This window comes from Anolis sagrei, chromosome 13 (genome assembly GCF_037176765.1).
Source record: "Anolis sagrei isolate rAnoSag1 chromosome 13, rAnoSag1.mat, whole genome shotgun sequence".
NCBI classification, from domain to species: Eukaryota; Metazoa; Chordata; class Lepidosauria; order Squamata; family Dactyloidae; genus Anolis; species Anolis sagrei.
The window spans coordinates 3,778,539-3,803,127 of NC_090033.1; the positions used below are offsets into that span (position 1 = coordinate 3,778,539).

The window sequence follows — 24,589 nt, forward strand, 5'->3', positions numbered from 1 at the left end:
CTCTGAATGAGCACAGACTACGTTATCATCAGCATATTGGAGTTCTATAACAGATGTTGCTATGACCTTGGCTTTGGCATAGTCTGCAGTCTAAACGCCAGAGCAGTCACATCAAAACCACAATGTTCAATGAAAGGCTGAGCTTCTCGTATGTTTCGGAAAAGGTGTTTAGATCTTCCTCTGAATGAGCACAGACTACGTTATCATCAGCATATTGGAGTTCTATAACAGATGTTGTTGTGACCTTGGTTTTGGCAGAGTCTGCAGTCTAAACGCCAGGTTCAATGAAAGGCTGAGCTATTCGTATGTTTCGGCAAAGGTGTTTAGATCTTCCTCTGAATTAGCACAGACTACGTTATCATCAGCATGTTGGAATTCTATAACAGATGTTGCTATGACCTTGGTTTTGGCAAAGTCTGCAATCTAAACGCCAGAGTGGTGACATCAAAACCACAATGTTCAATGAAAGCCTGAGCTTCTCGTATGTTTCGGCAAAGCTGTTTAGATCTTCCTCTGAATGAGCACAGACTACGTTATCATCAGCATATTGGAGTTCTATAACAGATGTTGTTATGGCCTTGGCTTTGGCAGAGTCTGCAGTCTAAATGCCAGAGCGGTCACACCAAAACCATAATATTCAGTGAAAGGCTGAGCTTCTCGTATGTTTTGGAAAAGTTGTTTAGATCTTCCTCTGAATGAGCACAGACTACGTTATCATCAGCATATTGGTGTACTATAACAGATATTGTTGTGACCTTGGTTTTGGCAGAGTCTGCAGTCTAAACGCCAGGTTCAGTGAAAGCCTGAGCTTCTCCTATGTTTCGGCAAAGATGTTTAGAGCTTCCTCTGAATGAGCACAGACTATGTTATCATCAGCATATTGGACTTCTATAACAGATGTTGCTGTGACCTTGGTTTTGGCAGAGTTTGCAGTCTAAACACCAGGTTCAATGAAAGGCTGAGCTTCTCGTATGTTTCGGCAAACGTGTTTAGATCTTCCTCTGAATGAGCACAGACTATGTTATCATCAGCATATTGGAGTTCTATAACAGATGTTGCTATGACCTTGGTTTTGGCAGAGTCTGCAGTCTAAATGCCAGAGCGGTCACATCAAAACTATAATGTTCAATGAAAGGCTGAGCTTTTCGTATGTTTCGGCAAAGGTGTTTAGATCTTCCTCTGAATGAGCACAGACTACGTTATCATCAGCATATTGCAGTTCTATAACAGATGTTGTTGTGATCTTGGTTTTGGCAGAGTCTGCAGTCTACATGCAAGAGTAGTCACATCAAAACCACAATGTTCAATGAAAGGCCGAGCTTCTCGTACGTTTCGGAAAAGGCGTTTAGATCTTCCTCTGAATGAGCACAGACTACGTTATCATCAGCATATTGGAGTTCTATAACAGATGTTGTTATGGCCTTGGCTTTGGCAGAGTCTGCAGTCTAAATGCCAGAGCGGTCACACCAAAACCATAATATTCAGTGAAAGGCTGAGCTTCTCGTATGTTTTGGAAAAGTTGTTTAGATCTTCTTCTGAATGAGCACAGACTACGTTATCATCAGCATATTGGTGTACTATAACAGATGTTGTGACCTTGGTTTTGGCTTTCAGTCTGTTTGGAATGTCATCCCTAGCCTCAACATTTGGCCATTGCACCCACCAAGTTACACATTTAATTTTATGGCAGCCATAGCTAATGTCATTTCTGTCATGCCTAATCCACAGCTGCAATCCAACCAAACCAGGTTGAGTGAATTAGTAGGTGGCTCACCGTTTACGAAAGCGGCAGGTGTGTGCCGAATTCCCATTGGCTCCAGAAGCCTGGGAACCTTGGAAAGATGAAAATCTAGTTTCCTGCAAAGGGCCTGAAGGGTGTCTCATGAAACTTAGGTGTGTGGTTGGCAGGGATAATACACACGCCAAAGGTTGTGTGTTTAGGTATGTATGCAACAGGGCTGTTGGTGTATTTATTTTTAACTAGCTTGGGTACCCGGCATTGCCTGGGTTAGTTGAAAAAGTTTAATTGTACGAAATGCATAAGGTTGTGGGTGAACTACGTTCTAAAAGTCTAATAGAGTCTCTAAAGTATCTCGGTTTCAACTGACTTCCACAAGCATACTGTTTCTAAAATGGAGTCTGAGTCCTGAACAGGCCCAGATCTCATCATATGTCTCCAGTCCCTCCCACAACACAAAGTTAAGGAAAACTGCATACTATACTGTTTCCAATATGGAGTCTGAGTCCTGAACACTCCCAGATCTGATCACATAGTCTGCAGTCCCTCCCACAACACAAAGTTAAGGAAAACTGCATACTATACTGTATCTAATACGGAGTCTGAGTCCTGAACAATCCCACATCTGATCATATGGTCTGCAGTCCCTACTGCAACATAGAGTTAAGGAAAACTGCATACTATACTGTTTCCAATATGGAGTCTGAGTCCTGAACAATTCCAGATCTGATCACATAGTCTGCAGTCCCTCCCACAACACAAAGTTAAGGAAAACTGCATACTATACTGTTTCTAACATGGAGTCTGAGTCCTGAACACTCCCAGATCTGATCATATGGTCTGCAGTCCCTACCGCAACATAGAGTTAAGGAAAACTGCATACTATACTGTTTCCAATATGGAGTCTGAGTCCTGAACAATTCCAGATCTGATCGCATAGTCTGCAGTCCCTCCCACAACACAAAGTTAAGGAAAACTGCATACTATACTGTTTCTAACATGGAGTCTGAGTCCTGAACACTCCCAGATCTGATCATATGGTCTGCAGTCCCTACCACAACATAGAGTTAAGGAAAACTGCATACTATACTGTTTCCAATATGGAGTCTGAGTCCTGAACAATCCCAGATCTGAACACATGAACACAACACAGAGTTAAGGAAAATGGCATACTATACTGTTTTTAACATGGAGTCTGAGTCTTTCTGTGTTGTCTTTCTGTGGCAGGAGAAAGTGGAGGACTGATGGCATAATAATGAAAGGTTAGCCTTCATAATTAGACACCAGTGGGAAAAAAACTTCAGCCGAAATCCTCCTTCTGTCTGCGGCTTGCATGTGGAATGCTGTTTTCATTGTGCGGCCGTGGCTTTCTTGATCTCTGAGCCCATCAAGGACTTGAAATACAACAACAATGAAGCATACGCTTATCAGTTGACAGTTATGTTGGCACTTCCTGAGGTCACAGCTCTATTGATAAAGGAGCAGCAAGAACGCCTTGGCACTCCAAATAGGGCCAAGTGCGGATCTTAGGAAACTCTTTTCATTAGGATTACAACTCCCAACCTCCCCAGTAAGGGTTTGTATTTTCCCAAGTTTCCTCCACCACAGACATCCCAGTGTTTCTTACTCTCTGTTATCCTTAAAGCTTTCAAATGTACCTGAGGGCTCTCTCAGGCTGGGGCAAACTAACACTGAGGTCTCCAGCAGAAAAGTAGGTACTAACACTGAGGCTTACGTCACACTGACGTCTTTCTCCCACTGAGGCCTTCTCACAGAGGGCTCTCTCAGACTGAGGCGAACTAACAGCAGAAAAGTATGTACTAACACTGAGGCTTACCTCACACTGACGTCTTTCTCCCACTGAGGCATTCTCATAGAAGGCTCTCTCAGATTGGGGCAATATAACACTGAGGCCTCCAGCAGAAAAGTAGGTACTAACACTGAGGCTTACGTCACACTGATGTCTTTCTCCCACTGAGGCCTTCTCACAGAGGGCTCTCTCAGACTGAGGCGAACTAACACTGAGGCCTCCAGCGGAAAAGTAGGTACTAACACTGAGCCTTACCTCATACTGACGTCTTTCTCCCCACTGAGGCCTTCTCACAGAGGGCTCTCTCAGACTGAGGTGAACTAAAACTGAGGCCTCCAGCAGAAAAGTAGGTACTAACACTGAGGCTAATGTCACACTGACGTATTTCTCCCACTGAGGCCTTCTCTCAGAGGGCTCTCTCAGACTGGGGCAAACTAACACTGAGGCCTCCAGCAGAAAAGGAGGTACTAACACTGAGGCTTACCTCACACTGACGTCTTTCTCCCACTGAGGCCTTTTCACAGAGGGCTCTCTCAGACTGGGGCAAACTAACACTGAAGCCTCCAGCAGAAAAGTAGGTACTAACACTGAGGCTTATGTCACACTGACGTCTTTCTCCCACTGAGGCCTTCTCACAGAGGGCTCTCTCAGACTGAGGTGAACTAACACTGAGGCCTCCAGCAGAAAAGTAGGTACTAACACTGGGGCTTACCTCACACTGAGGTCTTTCTCCCACTGAGGCCTTCTCACAGAGGGCTCTCTCAGACTTAGGTGAACTAACACTGAGGCTTCCAGCAGAAAAGTAGGTACTAACACTGAGGCCTTTTTCCCACTGAGGCCTTCTCTCAGACTTAGGTGAACTAACACTGAGGCCTCCAGCAGAAGAGTAGGTACTAACACTGAGGCCTTTTTCCCACTGAGGCCTTCTCACAGAGAGCTCTCTCAGGCTGACGTGAACTAACACTGAGGCCTCCAGCAGAAAAGTAGGTACTAACACTAAGGCTTATGTCATACTGATGTCTTTCTCCCATTGAGGCCTTCTCACAGAGGGGTCTCTCAGACTGAGATGAACTAACACTGAGGCCTCCAGCAGAAAAGTAGGTACTAACAGTGAGGCTTCACACTGACATCTTTCTCCCACTGAGGCCTTCTCACAGAGCGGACTGAGGCGAACTAACACTGAGGCCTTCAGCCTCTGCTTAGAAGGCCTCAGTGGGAGAAAGACGTCAGTGTGAGGTAGGCCTCAGTGTTAGTACCTACTTTTCTGCTCTTACTTTGGTAAAACAGGTTAGATAAGATTCAGAAAACAGAAAGCCCCGCAAAACCTGTTCACCAGAAACCCATGATGGCCGCTCAACCGCACACTAAGGGCTCGCAATGCATCTTCTCACCCTCCACTGTCATCAGCTGTCACTCAACTTCTCCAGCCAGAGAGCAACTGTGGTATCTTTCACCCTGTCAAATACTGGAAAGCATGCATTAAAGCACACTCCAAGTGCCAACTCGTATATACGCTGGTGTCAAAAGTGTGCTTGCATCTCGGGGCGGGATTCCGAAGCCTGAAGGAGACTGTGGGATCAAGTAGCAGGCAGGGCGCAGGATCCAGGAGGGCAGAGCCTGCGGAATGAGCCCGTCCTAATCCTTATGTGCCTGCTTTTGAAGAACGGGTGCCAACGGAGACAGCTGCAAGAGCCCACTTGATAAACGAAGGCTCAGCAGTTATTAACCAGACGAGCGCTGTGCCCCGGGCACCTCGCTTGACTCACTTCGCAGGAATGGGCAAACTGCAGCCACTTCAGAAGCCCCGTCAACAGCTAGAGAGGAACTGGTTAACTAGTGACAAGGTGCTAATTATCCACAACTTCGCTTTCTCTTGGGTTTCCCTGGCTTTTTCTGCATCTAATTGGATCAAGATATTGTTAAGCTCTGAAAACGATAACGGGGAAGAGTCTGCTCGAGGAGGAAACATCATCACCAAAGATTGATGATGTTCTTCACCCAAGTCAAAGTCATAGAATCATAGAGTTGGAAGAGACCTCATGGGCCAAGAAGCAGGAAAATCGCATTCAAACTGAGGCCAACTAACACTGAGGCCTTTTTCCCACTGAGGCCTTTTCACAGAGGGCTCTCTCAGACTGAGGCAAACTAAAACTGAGGCCTTTTCCCCACTGAGGCCTTTTCACAGAGGGCTCTCTCAAACTGAGGCCAACTAACACTGAGGCCTTTTTCCCATTGAGGCCTTTTCACAGAGGGCTGTCTCAGACTGAGGCAAACTAAAACTGAGGCCTTTTCCCCACTGAGGCCTTTTCACAGAGGGCTCTCTCAGACTGAGGCAAACTAACACTGAGGCCTTTTTCCCACTGAGGCCTTTTCACAGAGGGCTCTCTCAAACTGAGGCCAACTAACACTGAGGCCTTTTTCCCACTGAAGCCTTCTCACAGAGGGCTCTCTCAGACTGAGGCAAACTAACACTGAGGCCTTTTTCCCACTGAGGCCTTTTCACAGAGGGCTCTCTCAAACTGAGGCAAACTAAAACTGAGGCCTTTTTCCCACTGAGGCCTTTTCACAGAGGGCTCTCTCAGACTGAGGCAAACTAACACTGAGGCCTTTTTACCACTGAGGCCTTTTCACAGAGGGCTCTCTCAAACTGAGGCCAACTAACACTGAGGCCTTTTTCCCACTGAAGCCTTCTCACAGAGGGCTCTCTCAGACTGAGGCGAACTAACACTGAGGACTCTAGCCTCTGCTTAGAAGCCCTCAGTGGGAGAAAGACGTCAGTGTGAGGTAGGACTCAGTGTTAGTTCACCTCAGTGTGAGAGAACCCTCTGTGAGAAGGCCTCAGTGGGAAAAAGGCCTCAGTGTTAGTTGGCCTCAGTTTGAGAAGGTCTGATGTGAGAAGCCCCAGGCTGAAAGTAATCGTGTGTGAAGCTTCAGTATGTTGGCTGCTGTGTATAAATAAAGTCACATTCAAGGCACCACTGACAAATAGCCATCCAGCCTCTGCTTAGAAGCCCTCAGTCGGAGAAAGGCATCAGTGTGAGGTAGGACTCTGTGTTAGTTCACGTCTATGAGAAGGCCTCAGTGGGAAAAAGGCCTCAGTATCAGTAGGCCTCAGTTTGAGAAGGCCTGGTGTGAGAAGTCCCAGGTTTAAGGCCATCGTGTGTGAAGTTTCAGTGTGTTGGCTGCTCTGTATAAAGAAAGTCACATTCAAAGCACCCCCGACATAGCCATCCAGCCTCTGCTTAGAAGGCCTCAGTGGGAGAAAGAGGTCAGTGTGAGGTAGGCCTCAGTGTTAGTTTGCCTCTGTCTGAGAGAGCCCTCTGTGAGAAGGCCTCAGTGTTAGTAAACCTCAGTTTGAGAAGGCCTGGTGTGAGAAGCCCCAGGTTGAAGGCCATCGTGTATGAAGTTTCAGTGTGTTGGCTGCTGTGTATGAAGGAAGTCACATTCGAAGCACCCCCAACAGATAGCCATCCAGCCTCTGCTTAGCAGGTCCCAGTGGGAGAAAGGTATCAGTGTGAGATAGGCCTCAGTGTTAGTTTGCCTCTGTCTGAGAGAGCCCTTCGTGAGAAGGCCTCAATGGGAAAAATGCCTCAGTGTTATTAGGCCTCAGTTTGAGAAGGCCTGGTGTGAGAAGCCCCAGGTTGAAGGCCATCTTGTGTGAAGCTTCAGTGTATTGGCTGCTGTGTATAAAGTTGCATTCAAAGCACCTCCAACAGATGTCCATCCAGCCTCTTCTTAGAAGGCCCCAGTGGGAGAAAGGTTTCAGTGTGAGCTAAGCCTCAGTGTTAGTTCACCTCAGTGTGAGGAAAGCCTCAGTGGGAAAAAGACCTCAGTGTTAGTAGGCCTCGGTTTGAGAAGGCCTGGTGTGAGAAGCCCCAGGTTGAAGGCCATCGTGTATGAAGCTTCAGTGTGTTGACTGCTGTGTATAAAGAAAGTCGCACTCAGAGTCCCCAAAGACTTCCAGTATTTTTTGTTGGTCATGGGGACTTGTGTCAAGTTTGGTCCAGTTCCATCTTCGGTGGAATTCAGAGTGCTCAATGACAGCAGGTGAACTATAATTCCCAGTACCTACAACTCCAAAATATCCAGGCCAATTCCCCTCCAAACCCACCAGTATTCAAATTTGGACATAGCATGTATGCGTGCCAAATTTGGTCCAGATCCATCCATGTTTGGGTTCATAGTGTACTCTGGATATAGGAGAACTACATCTACATCTACCCACACTTGCATGTTTTAGATTTGCTAGGTTGGCAGGAGCCGGGGCTAACAGTTGGGAGCTCACTCCGACCCGTGGCTTCGAAATGCCAACTTTTCCGTCAGCAGATTCAAGAGTTACAGCGGTTTAACCCATTGCGCCACATGTCTTTGAATGATCTTCTAAAATATTGGCATCTTTGTTACAGAGCCTTGCTGCCCAGGAAAATGGGAAGGAAAACATTGACCAGCGGTTCCCAGGACTGTTCAAGAAGGGCAGGAGGAAGACCGTGGTGCGGAACCTGGGGAAAATTATCTATTACTCCAAGGTCAAATTCAAGTTCCAGCATTGTCAGGTGAGTCCTGTAGCCTTGGGAAATCAAAGAGTTGAAGAACTGTGTGAAAGAAGGCCAGCTGAATATTATGTTTTGAATGTGAGATTCACGGCTCACAGCTGTTTTCGAACTGCTTAGGTGGACAGTGAGCTGGGCTGAAGATAGGATGCTCACTGTCCCGACCAGGCTTTGAACTACCAACCTTTTCTATTGGTGTGATCTATTGCTGTTGGTGATTAACCAGCTGTGCTAAAGCCCGTCCCTAATTTCTATTGGTGTGATCTATTGCTGTTGGTGATTAGCCAGCTGTGCTAAAGCCCGGCCCTAATTTCAATTGGTGTGATCTATTGCTGTTGGTGATTAACCAGTTGTGTTAAAGCCCGGCCCTAATTTCAATTGGTGTGATCTATTGCTGTTGATGATTAACCAGCTGTGCTAAAGCCCGGCCCTAATTTCAATTGGTGTGATCTATTGCTGTTGGTGATTAGCCAGCTGTGCTAAAGTCCAGCGCTAATTTCAATTGGTGTGATCTATTGCTGTTGGTGATTAACCAGTTGTGTTAAAGCCCGGCCCTAATTTCAATTGGTGTGATCTATTGCTGTTGGTGATTAACCGGCTGTGCTAAAGTCCAGCCCTAATTTCTATTGGAGTGATCTATTGCTGTTGGTGATTAACTAGCTGTGCTAAAGGCCGGCCCTAATTTCGATTGGTGTGATCTATTGCTGTTGATGATTAACCAGCTGTGCTAAAGCCCGACCCTAATTTTGATTGGTGTGATCTATTGCTGTTGGTGATTAATCAGCTGTTCTAAAGCTCAGCCCTAATTTTAGTTGGTGTAATCTATTTGGTGATTAAGCAGCTGTGCTGAAGCCTGGCCCTAATTTTGATGGCTATGCTCTATTGCTGTTGGTGATTAACCAGCTGTGCTAAAGCCCGACCCTAATTTCGATTGGTGTGCTCTATTGCTGTTGGTGATTAAACAGCTGTGCTAAACCCTGACCCTAATTTTGATTGGTGTGATCTATTGCTTTTGGTGATTAACCAGCTGTGCTAAAGCCCGGCCCTAATTTCAATTCGTGTGATCTATTGCTTTTGGTGATTAACCAGCTGTGCTAAAGCCCGGCCCTAATTTCAATTGGTGTGATCTATTTCTGTTGGTGATTAATCAGCTGTGCTAAGCCCAACCCTAATTTCAATTGGTGTGCTCTATTGCTGTTGGTGATTAACCAGCTGTGCTAAATTCCGGCCCTAATTGCCAAACGTCTCTTTTGCATACAAATAATATTTCCGTACTTGTTATCTGTTGCAGGAAGTGAACGATTGTTACCTGGAGCTCTTTCAAGCCTACCTCTATTTCCAGTCCCTTGGTCCAAATGGACTCACCTACCAGGTAAAGGACAGAATCGTCATTGAAAGATGGCTGACCCTAATCTAAAGCCAATAACCAGATAATGCGTGTAGGGTTGTGTGCTGTCAGCCTGTAGCAGACTTTGCCATGCAGAAGTTCAATCTGGTCAATCTGTGTCAGGCTGGGAAGGGTCTGAGACTGTAGATGGCAAATCACCCCCAGTCTGAGATGAGACAATACAGAGCCTGATAGATCAATAGTTGGCTAGATAGATCAATAGTATGCATTAGGCAGATAATAATAATAATAATAATAATAATAATAATAATAGCCTAATACTAATACTATGGACACATCTTGTTGTGTTTCAAATAATAATAATAATAATAATAATAATAATAATAATAATAATTTACCTCCCTGCCAACAGCAGTACCTATTTATCTACTCACATCGCTGTTTTCGAACTGCTAGGTGAGTAGAAGCTGGGGCTGACGGCGGGAGCTCACCCTGCCCGCAGTGTGAACTGCCAACCTTCTGGTCGGCAAGATTTTCTGTAGCTGGCGGTTTAACCCGCTGCTCACGGTTACCCACCAAAACCTGAAAAAGTTACATTTTTCGATTGCAACTCACAGAATCCCTCAACAACCATGGCCAGAATCCTACGGGATTCTGGAGTTGTAATCCAAAAGGACAGAGGATGGGCCAGAGATGTCCACACCTTGGTTCTTTCATTGCTCGCTGGTACTTCCCGGCGGATGTCAGGTGGTGCGATACCGGCTAAACAGTCGAATTTCTCCATCTGTGTTGGGCATACACACCCTGTGATAATGCGGCACGTCTCATTAAGAGCCATATCCACTGTTTTAACACAGTGAATTTTATTTCATACTGGGCAAACGCAAAAGGATTACCACCTTCCCCACTTCATAAGAAATCCGCTACAAAACAGGAGCTTGTTTGTTGAGTTCCAGGGCCAGAGAAGCAGATGGCGAAAACAGAAGAACAGCCTGCCTCAGTGGAGCATGTTTGCTCTATCAATGTTTAGCATATGCCCAAAATTGAATACTGGTGGGGTTTGGGGGGGGGGGGGGTTGATTTTGTCATTGTAATTGCTGGGATTTATAGTTCACCTACAATCAAAGAACTCAACCAACTAAGGAATTGAAGCAGATTTGGCACATGACTCCCATGAAAACAGTTTGGTGGGTATTGACCTTGAGTTTGGAAGTTGTCGTTCACCTACATCCAGAGAGCACTGTGGACTCAAACTTGGCATGAGTATTCAATATGCCCAAATGTGAACACTGGTGGAGTTTGGGGAAAATAGACCTTGACATTTGGGAGTTGTAGTTGCTGGGATTTATAGTTCACATACAGTCAAAGAGCATTCTGAACCCCACCAATGATGGAATTGAACCAAACTTGGTACACAGAACACCTATGAGCAACAGAAAATACTGGAAGGGTTTGGTGGGCATTGACCTTGAATTTGGGAGTTGTAGTTCACATACATCCAGAGAGCACTGTGTGCTCAAACAATGATAGATCTGGGACAAACTTCCAAAAAGGAAGAGAAGGACAGATGGAGAGAGATCTTCAGCCTCCTCTGCCAAAGGGGTTCCTAAGACCATCAGCACACCTGCTCTCCCTCCTCCGCACATGCACACCACACTGCCATGTGCCAAGAATGCCTGCTCTCCCCTCCTTGCTTGGAGTTTCAGAAACAGCCCTCCCCTTGGCTGAAAGGCCAGCCAATCACAGCAGAGGGGGGCTTTTGGTGGGAGGATTTGCCACCTGCCATGTGCCGAGCATGCCTGCTCTCCCCTCCCTGCTTGGAGTCTCAGAAACAGCCCTCCCCTTGGTTGACTCCAGCCAATCACAGTGGAGGAAGACTTTTGTTGGGTGGATATGGTGTCTGTTTCCTAAAAGCAAGAGAAGGACAGGCGGAGAGATCTTCAGCTTTCTCTTGCAAAGAGAAAGCTGCTAAGACCATCAAAAATATATGTCTTCCGATCGTGTTTGGTGACCCCCCTGAAACCCCTATGCGACCCCTCTAGTGGTCGCGACCCCCAGGTAGAGAAACACTGATGTAGCCCTTTTGAGTATAATCTCCTCTCTGGCCTTATGTGAGAGTGGCGCCCTTTAGAGAAGTCGGTTTGATGCATCTAAGATTGTGTCATTCTGCTTTTGCAGGGTTTGCTCCCCTTGAGAGAACTCCAACTGACCGAACTCGAGAGCCCAAAGGGAACCGAACAGGAAGTTCACGCTTTCCAAATCACAGGTAAGGGCGATATTGTGTTTCTTCACCATTTTGGGCTGGTTTGAATCGCCGAGCACGCCGCAGATATTGTTGAGAATGCCGCAGATATTGTTGAGAATGGGATTGTGCTTGTCTTTCCCAGTCTCCTCATATGCTTGTTCAGAAATCCGTAATCTAATCATACTTACTTAGGCGATCCCTCATAGTCTGAGGATGATGGTCCTCCAAGTGTACTAGCTTTATAGCTTTCTGGTGAAATAATTACGTCACAAAGTTGGAAAGCTTTAATTCAAAAGTATGTAATAGCAAACACAACAAAGTTCCAACTGACAGTTTACTTCCTTCACAGGCCCCTCCCTTGCATCGCTCCCGTTTCCATTGCAACCCTTTCTCAGATTTCAAATATTACTTACTTACTTAGGTGTTCCCTCATAGTCCGAGGATGATGGTCCTCCAAGTGTAGTAGCTTTGTAGCTTTCTGGCGAAATAATTACGTCACAAAGTTGGAAAGCTTTAATTCCAAAGTATGCAGTAGCGAACACAACAAAGTTCCAACTGACAGTTTACTTCTTTCACGGCCCCCTCCCCTGCATTGCTCCCATTTCCATGGCAACCCTCTCTCAGATTTCAAATATTACTTACTTACTTAGGTGTTCCCTCATAGTCCGAGGATGATGGTCCTCCAAGTGTAGTAGCTTTGTAGCTTTCTGGCGAAATAATTATGTCACAACGTTGGAAAGTTTTAATTCAAAAGCATGCAGTAGCGAACACAACAAAGTTCCAACTGACAGTTTACTTCCTTCACGGCCCCTCCCCTGCATTGCTCCCATTTCCATGGCAACCCTCTCTCAGATTTCAAATATTACTTACTTACTTAGGCGATCTCTCATAGTCCGAGGATGATGGTCCTCCAAGTGTAGTAGCTTTGTAGCTTTCTGGTGAAATAATTACGTCACAAAGTTGGAAAGCTTTAATTCAAAAGCATGCAGTAGCGAACACAACAAAGTTCCAACTGACAGTTTACTTCCTTCACGGCCCCTCCCCTGCATTGTTCCCATTTCCATGGCAACCCTCTCTCAGATTTCAAATATTACTTACTTACGCGATCCCTTATAGTCCAAGGATGATGGTCCTCCAAGTGTAGTATCCTGGCGGTGGGTCCGTAGGTGACTGTGGAGCCCTATTCTTGATCTGCATCTTCTCCCGCAGTGAGGGCATTGGTTTCCAGATGGAAGGTGATCCCGGTCGGGGTTGGCTTGACGCTCCTTCCTCTTGGCACGTTTCTCTCTTTCGCCCTCTTCAAATTCTACAGCACTGCTGGTCACAGCTGACCTCCAGCTGGAGCACTCAAGGGACAGGGCTTCCCAGTTCTCAGTGCCTATGCCAGAGTTTTTAAGCCCATCTTTCAATCTCTTTTCCTGTCCACCAACATTTCATTTTCCATTCTTGAGTTTGGAGTAGAGCAACTGCTTTGGGAGATGGTCGTCGGGCATCTGGACAACATGACCGGTCCAGCGGAGTTGATGGCAGAGGACCATCGCTTCAATGCTGGAAGTTTTTGCTTCTTTCGGCATGCTGATATTTGTCCGCCTGTCTTCCCAAGAGATTTGCAGGATTTTTCGGAGGCAACGCTGATGGAATCATTCTAGGAGTTGAGTGTGACGTCTGTAGATAGTCCACATCTCGCAGGCGTATAGCAGGGTTGGGAGGACAATCACTTTATAAACAAGCACCTTGGTCTCCCTATGGATGTCCATGTCCTCAAACACTCTCTACTTCATTCAGAAGAATGATGCACTCGCAGAGCTCAGGCAGTGTTGTATTCTAGTATCAATGTTGACTTTTGTGAAGAGGTGGCTGCCAAGGGACTTTGGTATCCCTACAGATGTTCTGGTCCTCAAACACTCTCTGCTTCATTCGGAAAAAAGCTGCACTCGCAGAGCTCAGGTGGTGTTGTATTTCAGTGTCAATGTTGACTTTGGTGGAGAGGTGGCTGACACAGCAGGTTTGGGAGGACAATGGCCTTATAAACAAGCACCTTGGTCTCCCTATGGATGTCCCGTTCCTCAAACACTCTCTGCTTCATTCGGAAAAATGCTGCACTCGCAGAGCTCAGGTAGTGTTGTTGTATTTCAGTGTCAATGTTGACTTTGGTGGAGAGGTGGCTGACACAGCAGGGTTGGGAGGACAATAGCTTTATAAACAAGCACCTTGGTCTCCCTACGGATATCCCGGTCCTCAAACACTCTGCTTCATTTGGAAGAATGCTGCACTCACTGAGCTCAGGCAGTGTTGTATTTCAGTGTTAATGTTGACTTTTTGTGGAGAGGTGGCTGCCACAGCAGGGGTGGGAGGACAATGGCTTTATAAACAAGCACCTTGGTCTCCCTATGGATATCCCATCCTCAGCTTCATTCGGAAGAATGCTGCACTCGCAGAGCTCAGGCGGTGTTGTATTTCAGTGTCAATGTTGAATTTTGTGGGGAGGGGCTGCTGAGGTAGTGGAAATGGCCAACATTTTCTAATGTTACACCATTAAGTTGTATCTCTGGCATTGGAGAGAGATTGGCTGGTGACTGCTGAAAGAGCACTTTGGTTTTCTCGATGTTCAGTGAGAGGCCGAGCTTCTCGTATAGAATCATAGAATCATAGAATCAAAGAGTTGGAAGAGACCTCCTGGGCCATCCAGTCCAACCCCATTCTGCCAAGAAGCAGGAATATTGCATTCAAATCACCCCTGACAAATGGCCATCCAGCCTCTGCTTAAAAGCCTCCAAAGAAGGAGCCTCCACCACGCTCCGGGGCAGAGAGTTCCACTGCTGAACGGCTCTCACAGTCAGGAAGTTCTTCCTCATGTTCAGATGGAATCTCCTCTCTTGTAGTTTGAAGCCATTGTTCCGCGTCCTAGTCTCCAAGGAAGCAGAAAACAAGCTTGCTCCCTCCTCCCTGTGGCTTCCTCTCACATATTTATACATGGCTATCATATCTCCTCTCAGCCTTCAGTATGCTTCTGCGAAGGTGTTTAGAGTGGCTTGTCGGTCTTCTTCTGAATGTGCACAAACGACATTGTCATCAGCATACTGGAGTTTTATAACAGGTGTTGTTGTGCCAGAGGGATTGGCTGGTGACTGCTGGAAGAGCACTTTGGTTTTCTCGATGTTCAATGACAGGCTGAGCTTCTTGTATGCTTCTGCGGAGGTGTTTAGAGTGGCTTGTAGGTCTTCTTCTGAGTCTGCACAGATGACGTTGTCATCAAGTATCAGCCACTTCTCCAGTATCAGCCACTGATTGAGGTTCCGGGTTTTAACCTGCCACTTTTGGACTCTTGCTTGCTGAGGTGTTTCTGTGTGTTTCTCTGTAGATCTTAGGAAGCTATTTCTTGATTGGTGTGCTGTCTGATATCTGAACAGAGGATCGGCTGAAGATGTCAATGCCTTAGTCTTTTCATTATTGTCTGCCACTTCCCAGCGGATATCAGGTGGGGCAGTATCAGATGGAGTATAAATTTCTCTAGCGAGACATCTTGTGATAATGCAGTTAACCTGCCACTTTTGGACTCTTGCTTGCTGAGGTATTCCTGTGAATTTCTCTGTAGATCTTAGGAAGCTATTTCGTGATTGGTGTGCTGGCTGATATCTGAACAGAGGGTCGGCTGAAGATGTCAATGCTTTAGACTTTTCATTATTGTCTGCCACTTCCCAGCAGATATCAGGTGGGGCAGTATCAGATGGAGTATAATTTCTCTAGCGAGACATCTTGTGACAATGCAGCATGTCTCATTAAGAGCCACATCCACTGTTTTAACGTGGTGAGATGTATTCCACACTGGGCATGCGTATTCACCAGCAGAATAGAAAAGCATAAAGGCAGATGCCTTCATTGTGTCTAGTTGTGAACCCCAGGCTATGTCAGGCACCTTTCGTATGATATTATTTGTAGTGCCCACTTTTTGCTTGATATCCAAGCAGAGCATGGTCCAGGTTGAGAAACACTGTACTAATTCAAGTGCTGGTTTATGGCTCACAGCAGGTCTACTAAAGATAATAAGCGGGGAGGTAACAGTATACTCTGCAAAAACGAGCAGCATGGAACAATTTGAGGGGAAAATGCCTACGGAAAGGAATGCCTCTCCCAAAATAGTCCAGTTAGGACTGAGCATGTTTGGTGGCCGTCGCATGCCGGGTGCCTCTTTGGGGCAGGGACAGAATGGAATGTCGCAATGGGGTTGGAAAGCCGTGAGTCTGAAGTGCAGCATTCGAGTCTGCAAAACCTTGACCAGTGTCTCCCAACTTTCCCAATGCCGCGACCCCTTAGTACAGTTCCTCATGTTGTGGTGACCCCCCAACCATAACATTATTTTCGTTGCAACCCCATAACTGTCATTTTGCTACTGTTATGAATCGTAATGTAAATATCTGATATGCAGGATGTATTTTCATTCACTGGACTAAATTTGGTTCAAATTTGAATATTGGTGGGTCATTTGGGAGTTGTAGTTGCTGGGATTTAAAGTTCACCTACAATCAAAGAGCATTCTGAACTCCACCAACGATGGAATTTACTCAATCTTGGCACACAGAACTCCTTTGACCAAGAGAAAATACTGGAAGGGTTTGGTGAGAATTGACCTTGAGTTTGGGAGTTGTAGTTCATCTACATCTAGAGAGCAGGGGGAGGGCTTTTGGAGGAAGGATTCGCTGTCTGTTTCCCAAAAGGAAATAGAATTGGGCCAAACTTCCTACAGAGAACCCCTGTACCTTGATGGGACTTGCTGGTGCAAGCCTCCCTCCAGCCTCGCACGCTCTCCCTCACCTGCACATGCGCACCACGCTGGCATAAGCCGAGCATGCCTGCTCTCCCTTCCCCAGTTGGAATCTCAGAAACAGCCCTCCCCTTGGCATGAGTAATCATATGCCCAAATGTGAACACTGGTGGAGTTTGGGGAAAATAGACCTTCACATTTGGGAGTTGTAGTTGCTGGGATTTCTAGTTCATCTGCAATCAAAGAGCATTCTGAACCCCACCGATGATAGAATTGGGCAAAACGTTTCAGACAGAATCTCCATGCCTTGAAGGGACCTGCTGGCCTGACTCTCCCTCCTGCCTCACATGCTCTCCCTCGTCCACACATGCACAGCACGCTGTGATGAGCTAAGCACGCCTGCTCTCCCCTCCCCAGTTGGAGTCTCAGAAACAGCCCTCCTCTTGTGCCCAGTGGATGAGGGCTTTTGGTGCGAGGACTTGCCATGTACTAAGCATGCCTGCTCTCCCCTCCCAGTTTGGGGTCTCTTAAACAGCCCTCCCTTTGGCTGAGAGGCCGGCCAATCACAGTAGAGGGGGAACTTTTGGTGGGAGGTTTCGCCGTCTGTTTCCAAAAAGGAAGAGAAGGACAGGTGGAGAGATCTTCACCCTTCTCTGCCAAAGGGGTTCTGAAGACCATCACAAATAAATGTTTTGTGGTGGTCTTTGGAGACCCCTCTGAAAACCCCTTGCACCTTCAGGGGTGCTGACCCCCAGGTTGAGAAATAATACATAACCCCCATGCTCTGAAAGGACTCGCCTCTCTCCAGCCTCACACGCTCTCCCTTGCATGTACATGCGCACCATGCTACCATGCGCCGTGCACGCCTGCTCTCCCCTCCCTGCTTGGATTCTCAGATATACTCCTCCTCTTGACTGAGAGGCGGGCCAATCACAGCAGAAGAGGGCCTTTGGTGGGAGGGTTCGCCACCTGCCATGCGCCGAGCACGCCTGCTCTCCCCTCCCTGCTTGGAGTCTCAGAAAGAGCCCTCCCCTTGGCTGAGAGGCCAGCCAATCACAGCAGAGGAGGGCCTTTGGTGGGAGGGTTCGCCACCTGCCATGCGCCGAGCACGCCTGCTCTCCCCTCCCTGCTTGGAGTCTCAGAAACAGCCCTTGGCTGAAAGGCCAGCCAATCACAGCAGAGGAGGGCTTATGGTGGAAGGATTCGCCATCGGCCATGCGCCGAGCACGCCTGCTCTCACCTCCCTGCTTGGAGTCTCAGAAACAGCCCTTGGCTGAAAGGCCAGCCAATCACAGCAGAGGAGGGCTTTTGGTGGGAGGATTCGCCATTGGCCATGTGCCGAGCACGCCTGCTCTCCCCTCCCTGCTTGGAGTCTCAGAAACAGGCCTCCCCTTGACTGAAAGGCCAGCCAATCACAGTGGAGGAGGGCCTTTGGTGGAAGGATTCGCCATTGGCCATGTGCCGAGCACACCTGCTCTCCCCTCCCTGCTTGGAGTCTCAGAAACAGCCCTCCCCTTGGCTGAAAGGCCAGCCAATCACAGCTGTCTGTTTCCAAAAAGGAAGAGAAGGCCAAGCGGAGATATCTTCACTCTTCTCTGCCAAAAGGGGTTCCGAAGAAATATGTTCCGAAGAAAGTTCTGAAGAAATATGTTTTCGGATGGTCTTTGGCGACGCCTCTGAAACCCCCTTGTGTCCCTCCCAGGGGTCCCTAAACACTGGTCTAGGTCTCAATGGGAGCAGACATTTGGAGAATATATCCCCAGTTCTGGGCACCACAATTCAAGAGAGATATTGACAAGCTAGAATGTGTCCAGAGGAGGGCGACTAAAATGATCAAGGGTCTGGAGAACAAGCCCTATGAGGAGCGGCTTAAGGAGCTGGGCATGTTTAGCCTGAAGAAGAGAAGGCTGAGAGGAGATATGATGAGGGCCATGTATAAATATGTGAGTGGAAGCCACAGGGAGGAGGAGGGAGCAAGCTTGTTTTCTGCTTCCTTGGAGACTAGGAGAACAAGCCCTATGAGGAGCGGCTTAGGGAACTGGGCATGTTTAGCCTGAAGAAGAGAAGGCTGAGAGGAGACATGATAGCCATGTATAAATATGTGAGAGGAAGCCACAGGGAGGAGGAGGGAGCAAGCTTGTTTTCTGCTTCCTTGGAGACTAGGACGCAATGGAACAATGGCTTCAAACTACAAGAGAGGAGATTCCACCTGAACATGAGGAAGAACTTCCTGACTGTGAGAGCTGTTCAGCAGTGGAACTCTCTGCCCCGGAGTGTGGTGGAGGCTCCTTCTTTGGAAGCTTTTAAGCAGAGGCTGGATGGCCATCTGTCAGGGGTGCTTTGAATGCAATATTCCTGCTTCTTGGCAGAATGGGGTTGGACTGGATGGCCCAACTCTTTGATTCTATGATTCTATGATTCTTGCTCTCGATCAGATGGCACACCCTGCCAAACCAAACTGTATTTTTCCCTGGCTCGGGGCAACCTTGCAGAGCCTAATTAATCAGTGTTTGCGTTAAGCCGGTGGCGCTGGAGTGCTCTCCAGAAGACCAAAGTACTCCTTTTGCTGATAATGATTTGTTATGACGGCTTGCTGAGTGCCCGGCTTATCTGGGCGCTCCAAGTGTCCCTGCTGAGGTCGTTTCAAAGCGTGCGGAATATTTGTTTTAATAAGAGGCGGGGTAATGAATGATTGATTGATTGATTAGCATGGGCCCGATCCCGTTGCCGGGAACAGGGCCGATTACTAACACTTTAGTGTTTATCATAATGTCTGGGCCAAAGAATGGGAAGGACTGTGGCCGTGAGAGGCAGCTGGGAAGGTAGGAATTAGCAAGTAGTCGGAGTGATTCCAGCCACTAGAGCAGAGTTTCCCAACCTTCCTAGTGGTGACCCCCAACCATGACATAACTTTGGTTGGTACTTCATAACGGTCATTTTGCTACTGTTATGAATCGCAAGATGGATGGATGGCATCCTTGAAGTGACTGGACTGACCTTGAGGGAGCTGGGGGTGGTGATGGCCGACAGGGAGCTCTGGCGTGGGCTGGTCCATGAGGTCACGAAGAGTCGGAGACGACTGAACGATTGAACAACAACATGAATCGTAATGTAAATATCTAATATATCGTAATGTAAATATGTTTTGGTCATGGGAGTTCTGTGTATACAAACAAGCACCTAGGTATCCCCACGGATGTCCTGATCCTCGAACACTCTCTGCTTCACTCGGGAGAATGCTGCACTTGCAGAGCTCAGGCGGTGTTGTATTTCAGTGTGCAGAGGTGGCTGCCACAGCAGGGCTGGGAGGACAATAGCTTTATAAACAAGCAACTTGGTATCCCTACGGATATCCCGGTCCTCAAACATTCTCTGCTTCATTTGGAAAAATGCTGCACTCGCAGAGCTCAGGCGGTGTTGCATTTCAGAGTCAATGTTGACTTTTGTGGAGAGGTGGCTGCCAAGGGAGCGGAAATAGCTCTATAAACAAACACCTTGGTCTCCCTACGGATGTCCCAGTCCTCAAACATTCTGTGCTTTGTTTGGAAAAATGCTGCACTCACAGAGCTCAGGCGGTGTTGTATTTCAGTGTCAATATTGACTTTTGTGGAGAGGTGGCTGCCACAGCAAGGTTGGGAGGACAATAGCTTTATAAACAAGCACCTTGGTATAACTATGGATATCCTGGTCCTCAAACACTCTGTGCTTCATTTGAAAAAATGCTGCACTTGCAGAGCTCAGGCAGTGTTGTATTTCAGTGTCAATGTTTTGTGGAGAGGTGGCTGCCACAGCAGGGTTGGGAGGACAATAGCTTTATAAACAAGCAACTTGGTATCCCTACGGATATCCCGGTCCTCAAACACTCTCTGCTTCATTTGGAAAAATGCTCCACTCGCAGAGCTCAGGCGGTGTTGTATTTCAGTGTCAATGTTGACTTTTGTGGAGAGGTGGCTACCAAGAGAGCGGAAATAGCTCTATAAACAAGCACCTTGGTCTCCCTACGGATGTCCCAGTCCTCAAACATTCTGTGCTTTGTTTGGAAAAATGCTGCACTCGCAGAGCTCAGGCGGTATTGTATTTTAGTGCCAGTGTTGACTTTTGTGGAGAGGTGGCTTCCAAGAGAGCAGAAATAGCTTTATAAACAAGCCCCTTGGTATTCCTACAGATGTCCCGGTCCTCAAACACTCTCTGCTCCGTTCGGAAAAATGCTGCACTCGCAGAGCTCAGGCGGTATTGTATTTCAGTGCCAGTGTTGACTTTTGTGGAGAGGTGGCTGCCACAGTAGGGTTGGGAGGACAATAGCTTTATAAACAAGCACTTGGTCTCCCTACGGTCCTCAAACACTCTCTGCTTCATTCTGAAAAATGCTGCACTTGCAGAGCTCAGTCGGTGTTTTATTTCAGTGCCAATCTTGACTTTTGTGGAGAGGTGGCTACCAAAGGAGCAGATATAGCTTTATAAACAAGCACCTTGGTCTCCCTACAGATGTCCCATTCCTCAAACACTCTCTGCTTCATTCCTCAATGCTGCACTCGTAGTTGCTGGGATTTATAGTTCACCTACAATCAAAGTGCATTCTGAATTCCACCAACCAGACTTGGCACACAGAACTCCCATGACCAAGAGAAAATACTGGAAGGGTTTGGTGGGCATTGACCTTGAGTTTGGGAGTTGTAGTTCACCTACATCAAAAAAGCACTGTGGACTCAAACAATGATAGATCTGAACCAAACTTGGCACAAGTACTCAATATGCCCAAATGCGAACACAGCTGGAGTTTGAGGAAAATAGACCTTGACATTTGGGAGTTGTAGTTCCTGGGATTTATAGTTCACCTACGATCAGTGAGCATTCTGACCCCCGCCAATTATAGAATTGGGCCAAACTTCCCACACAGAACTCTTGAAGGGACTTTCAGGCACGAGTCTCCCTCCAGCCTTGCACGCTTTCGCTTGCACAAAACATGCGCATCACCCTGCCATGTAGCGAGCACGCCTGCTCTCCCCTCTCTGCTTGGAGTCTCAAAAACAGCCCGAGTGCCAATCTACATATGACATTTTTAAAAATTCTAATTGTATTCGGTACTAGTAGGATCTCAATTCGTCTCCTTCCCTTTTGCCTCTCCAGGTCATTTGCTCAGTCCCCTGATTGTCTACTGCCCCAACCGGACGGAAGTCAAGCGCTGGCTCTATCACTTGGAGAAGCAGATCCATTTGAACGGAGGGAGCCTCGACCTGCCCTTCCTGACTCAGGTGAGCTTTATGGATTAGCAATCCCGGATTCCCCTAAGCAACATGGGAAAAATTCTGGGATTGGGCATCCAAAAGATCAAGTATTCTCCAAGCTCTGTCTTCTGGGAGTGCAAGACCCAAATAACAACAACAAGAACAAGAACTTGGTGGGATTTATAGAATTGGGCCAAACTTCCCACACAGAATCCCCATGCCTTGAAGGAACTTGCTGGCGTGAACCTCCCTCCAGCCTCGCATGCTCTCCCTTGCCTGCACATGCTCTGTTGGTCATGGGAGTTCTGTGTGCCATGTGGCGAGCACGCCTGCTCTCCCCTCCCCACTTGGAGACTCAGAAACAATCCTCCCCTTGGCTGAGAGGCCGGCCAATCACAGCAGAGGAGGGCTTTTGGAGTTTGCGGAAAATAGCTGTAGTTTTTGGGATTTATAGCTCACCCACCATCAAAGAGCATTCTGAACCCCACCAATGATAGAATTGGGCAAAACTTCCCACACAGAATCCCCATGCCTTAAAGGAACTTGTTAGTGTGAGCCTCCCTCCAGTCTCGCATGCTCTCCCTTGCCCACAAATGCGCACCATGCTGCCATGTATCAAGCACGCCTGCTCTCCCCTCCCCACTTGGAGTCACAAATACAGCCCTCCCCTTGGCTGCCTCATCCACACAGAACTCCCAATGGCTTGAAGGGACTCCCTCCAGCCTCACACATTCTCCTTCACCCCACACATAACTTCCAATGGCTTGAAGGGACTCCCTCCAGCCTCACACACTCTCCTCTACCCGCACATGTGCACCACGCGTCCATGTACTGAGCAGGCCTGCTCTCCCCTCCCCACTTTGGAGTCACAGAAACAGACCTCTCCTTGGCTGCCTCACCCACACGGAACTCCCAATGCCTTGAAGGGACTCCCTTCAGCCTCTCATGCTCTCCATCACCCACACAGAACTCCCAATGTCTTGAAGGGACTCCCTCCAGCCTCACACACTCTCCTCTACCCGCACATGTGCACCATGCGTCCACGTACTCAGCATGCCTGCTCTCCCCTCCCCACTTTGGAGTCACAGAAACAGATCTCTCCTTGGCTGCCTCACCCACACGGAACTCCCAATGCCTTGAAGGAACTCCCTCCAGCCTAACATACTCTCCCTCACCCACACAGAACTCCCAATGCCTTGAAGGGACTCCCTCCAGCCTCACACGCTCTCCTTCACCCACACAGAACTCCCAATGCCTTGAAGGGATTCCCTCCAGCCTCACATGCTCTCCCTCACCCACACACAGTACTCCCAATGCCTTGAAGGGATTCCCTCCAGCCTCACACACCCTTCTTCACCCACACAGAACTCCCAACACCTTGAAGGGACTCCCTCCAGCCTCACATGCTCTTCCTCACCCACACAGAACTCCCAACGCCTTGAAGGGAATCCCTCCAGCCTCACACACTCTCCTCTACCCGCACATGTGCACCATGCGTCCACGTACTCAGCATGCCTGCTCTCCCCTCCCCACTTTGGAGTCACAGAAACAGATCTCTCCTTGGCTGCCTCACCCACACGGAACTCCCAATGCCTTGAAGGAACTCCCTCCAGCCTAACATACTCTCCCTCACCCACACAGAACTCCCAATGCCTTGAAGGGACTCCCTCCAGCCTCACACGCTCTCCTTCACCCACACAGAACTCCCAATGCCTTGAAGGGATTCCCTCCAGCCTCACATGCTCTCCCTCACCCACACACAGTACTCCCAATGCCTTGAAGGGATTCCCTCCAGCCTCACACACCCTTCTTCACCCACACAGAACTCCCAACACCTTGAAGGGACTCCCTCCAGCCTCACATGCTCTTCCTCACCCACACAGAACTCCCAACGCCTTGAAGGGACTCCCTCCAGCCTCACACACTCTCCTCTACCCGCACATGTGCACCACACGTCCATGTACTGAGCATGCCTGCTCTCCCCTCCCCACTTTGGAGTCACAGAAACAGACCTCTCCTTGGCTGCCTCACCCACACAGAACTCCCAACGCCTTGAAGGGACTCCCTCCAGCCTCACACACTCTCCTCTGCCCACACATGTGCACCACACGTCCATATACTGAGCATGCCTGCTCTCCCCTCCCCATTTTGGAGTCACAGAAACAGACCTCCCCTTGGCTGCCTCACCCACACAGAACTCCCAATGCCTTGAAGGGACTCCCTCCAGCCTCACATGCTCTCCCTCATCCACACAGAACTCCCAATGCCTTGAAGGGACTCCCTCCATCCTCACACCCTCTCCTCTGCCCGCACATGTGCACCACACTGCCATGCACTGAGCACACCTGCTCTCCCCTCCCCACTTGGAGTCACAGAAATAGCCCTACCCTTGGCTGCCTCACCCACACAGAACTCCCAGCGCCTTGAAGGGACTCTATCCAGCCTCACACCCTCTCCTCTGCCCGCACATGTGCACCATGCTGCCATGCACCTAACATGCCTGCACTCCCCTCCCCACTTGGAGTCACAGAAACAGCCCTCCCCTTGTCTGCCTCACCCACACAGAACTCCCAATGGCTTGAAGGGACTCCCTCCAGCCTCAAATGCTCTCCCTTACCCACACAAAACTCCCAATGCCTTGAAGGGACTCCCTCCAGCCTCACATGCTCTCCCTCACCCACACAGGACTCCCAATGCCTTGAAGAGACTCCCTCCAGCCTCAAATGCTCTCCCTTACCCACACAGGACTCCCAATGCCTTGAAGGGACTCCCTCCAGCCTCACATGCTCTCCCTCACCCACACAGAACTCCCAGTGGCTTGAAGGGACTCCTTCCAGTCTCACACGCACTCCTTCACCCCACACATAACTTCCAATGCCTTGAAGGGACTCCTTCCAGCCTCACATGCTCT

The 24,589-nt window shown here is 48.2% G+C and overlaps 1 protein-coding gene across 1 annotated transcript in view; it reads left to right on the forward strand.

Annotated features, from left to right (window-relative positions):
- Positions 1-24,589, forward strand: part of PLEKHN1 (pleckstrin homology domain containing N1) — a 66,299-nt gene that overhangs the window by 13,642 nt on the left and 28,068 nt on the right. Inside the window, exons 3-6 of the mRNA XM_060758985.2 lie at positions 7,955-8,101; positions 9,390-9,470; positions 11,625-11,712; positions 21,581-21,705. Coding sequence (XP_060614968.2) covers positions 7,955-8,101; positions 9,390-9,470; positions 11,625-11,712; positions 21,581-21,705 — 441 coding nt within the window. The remainder of the gene's footprint in view (positions 1-7,954; positions 8,102-9,389; positions 9,471-11,624; positions 11,713-21,580; positions 21,706-24,589) is intronic.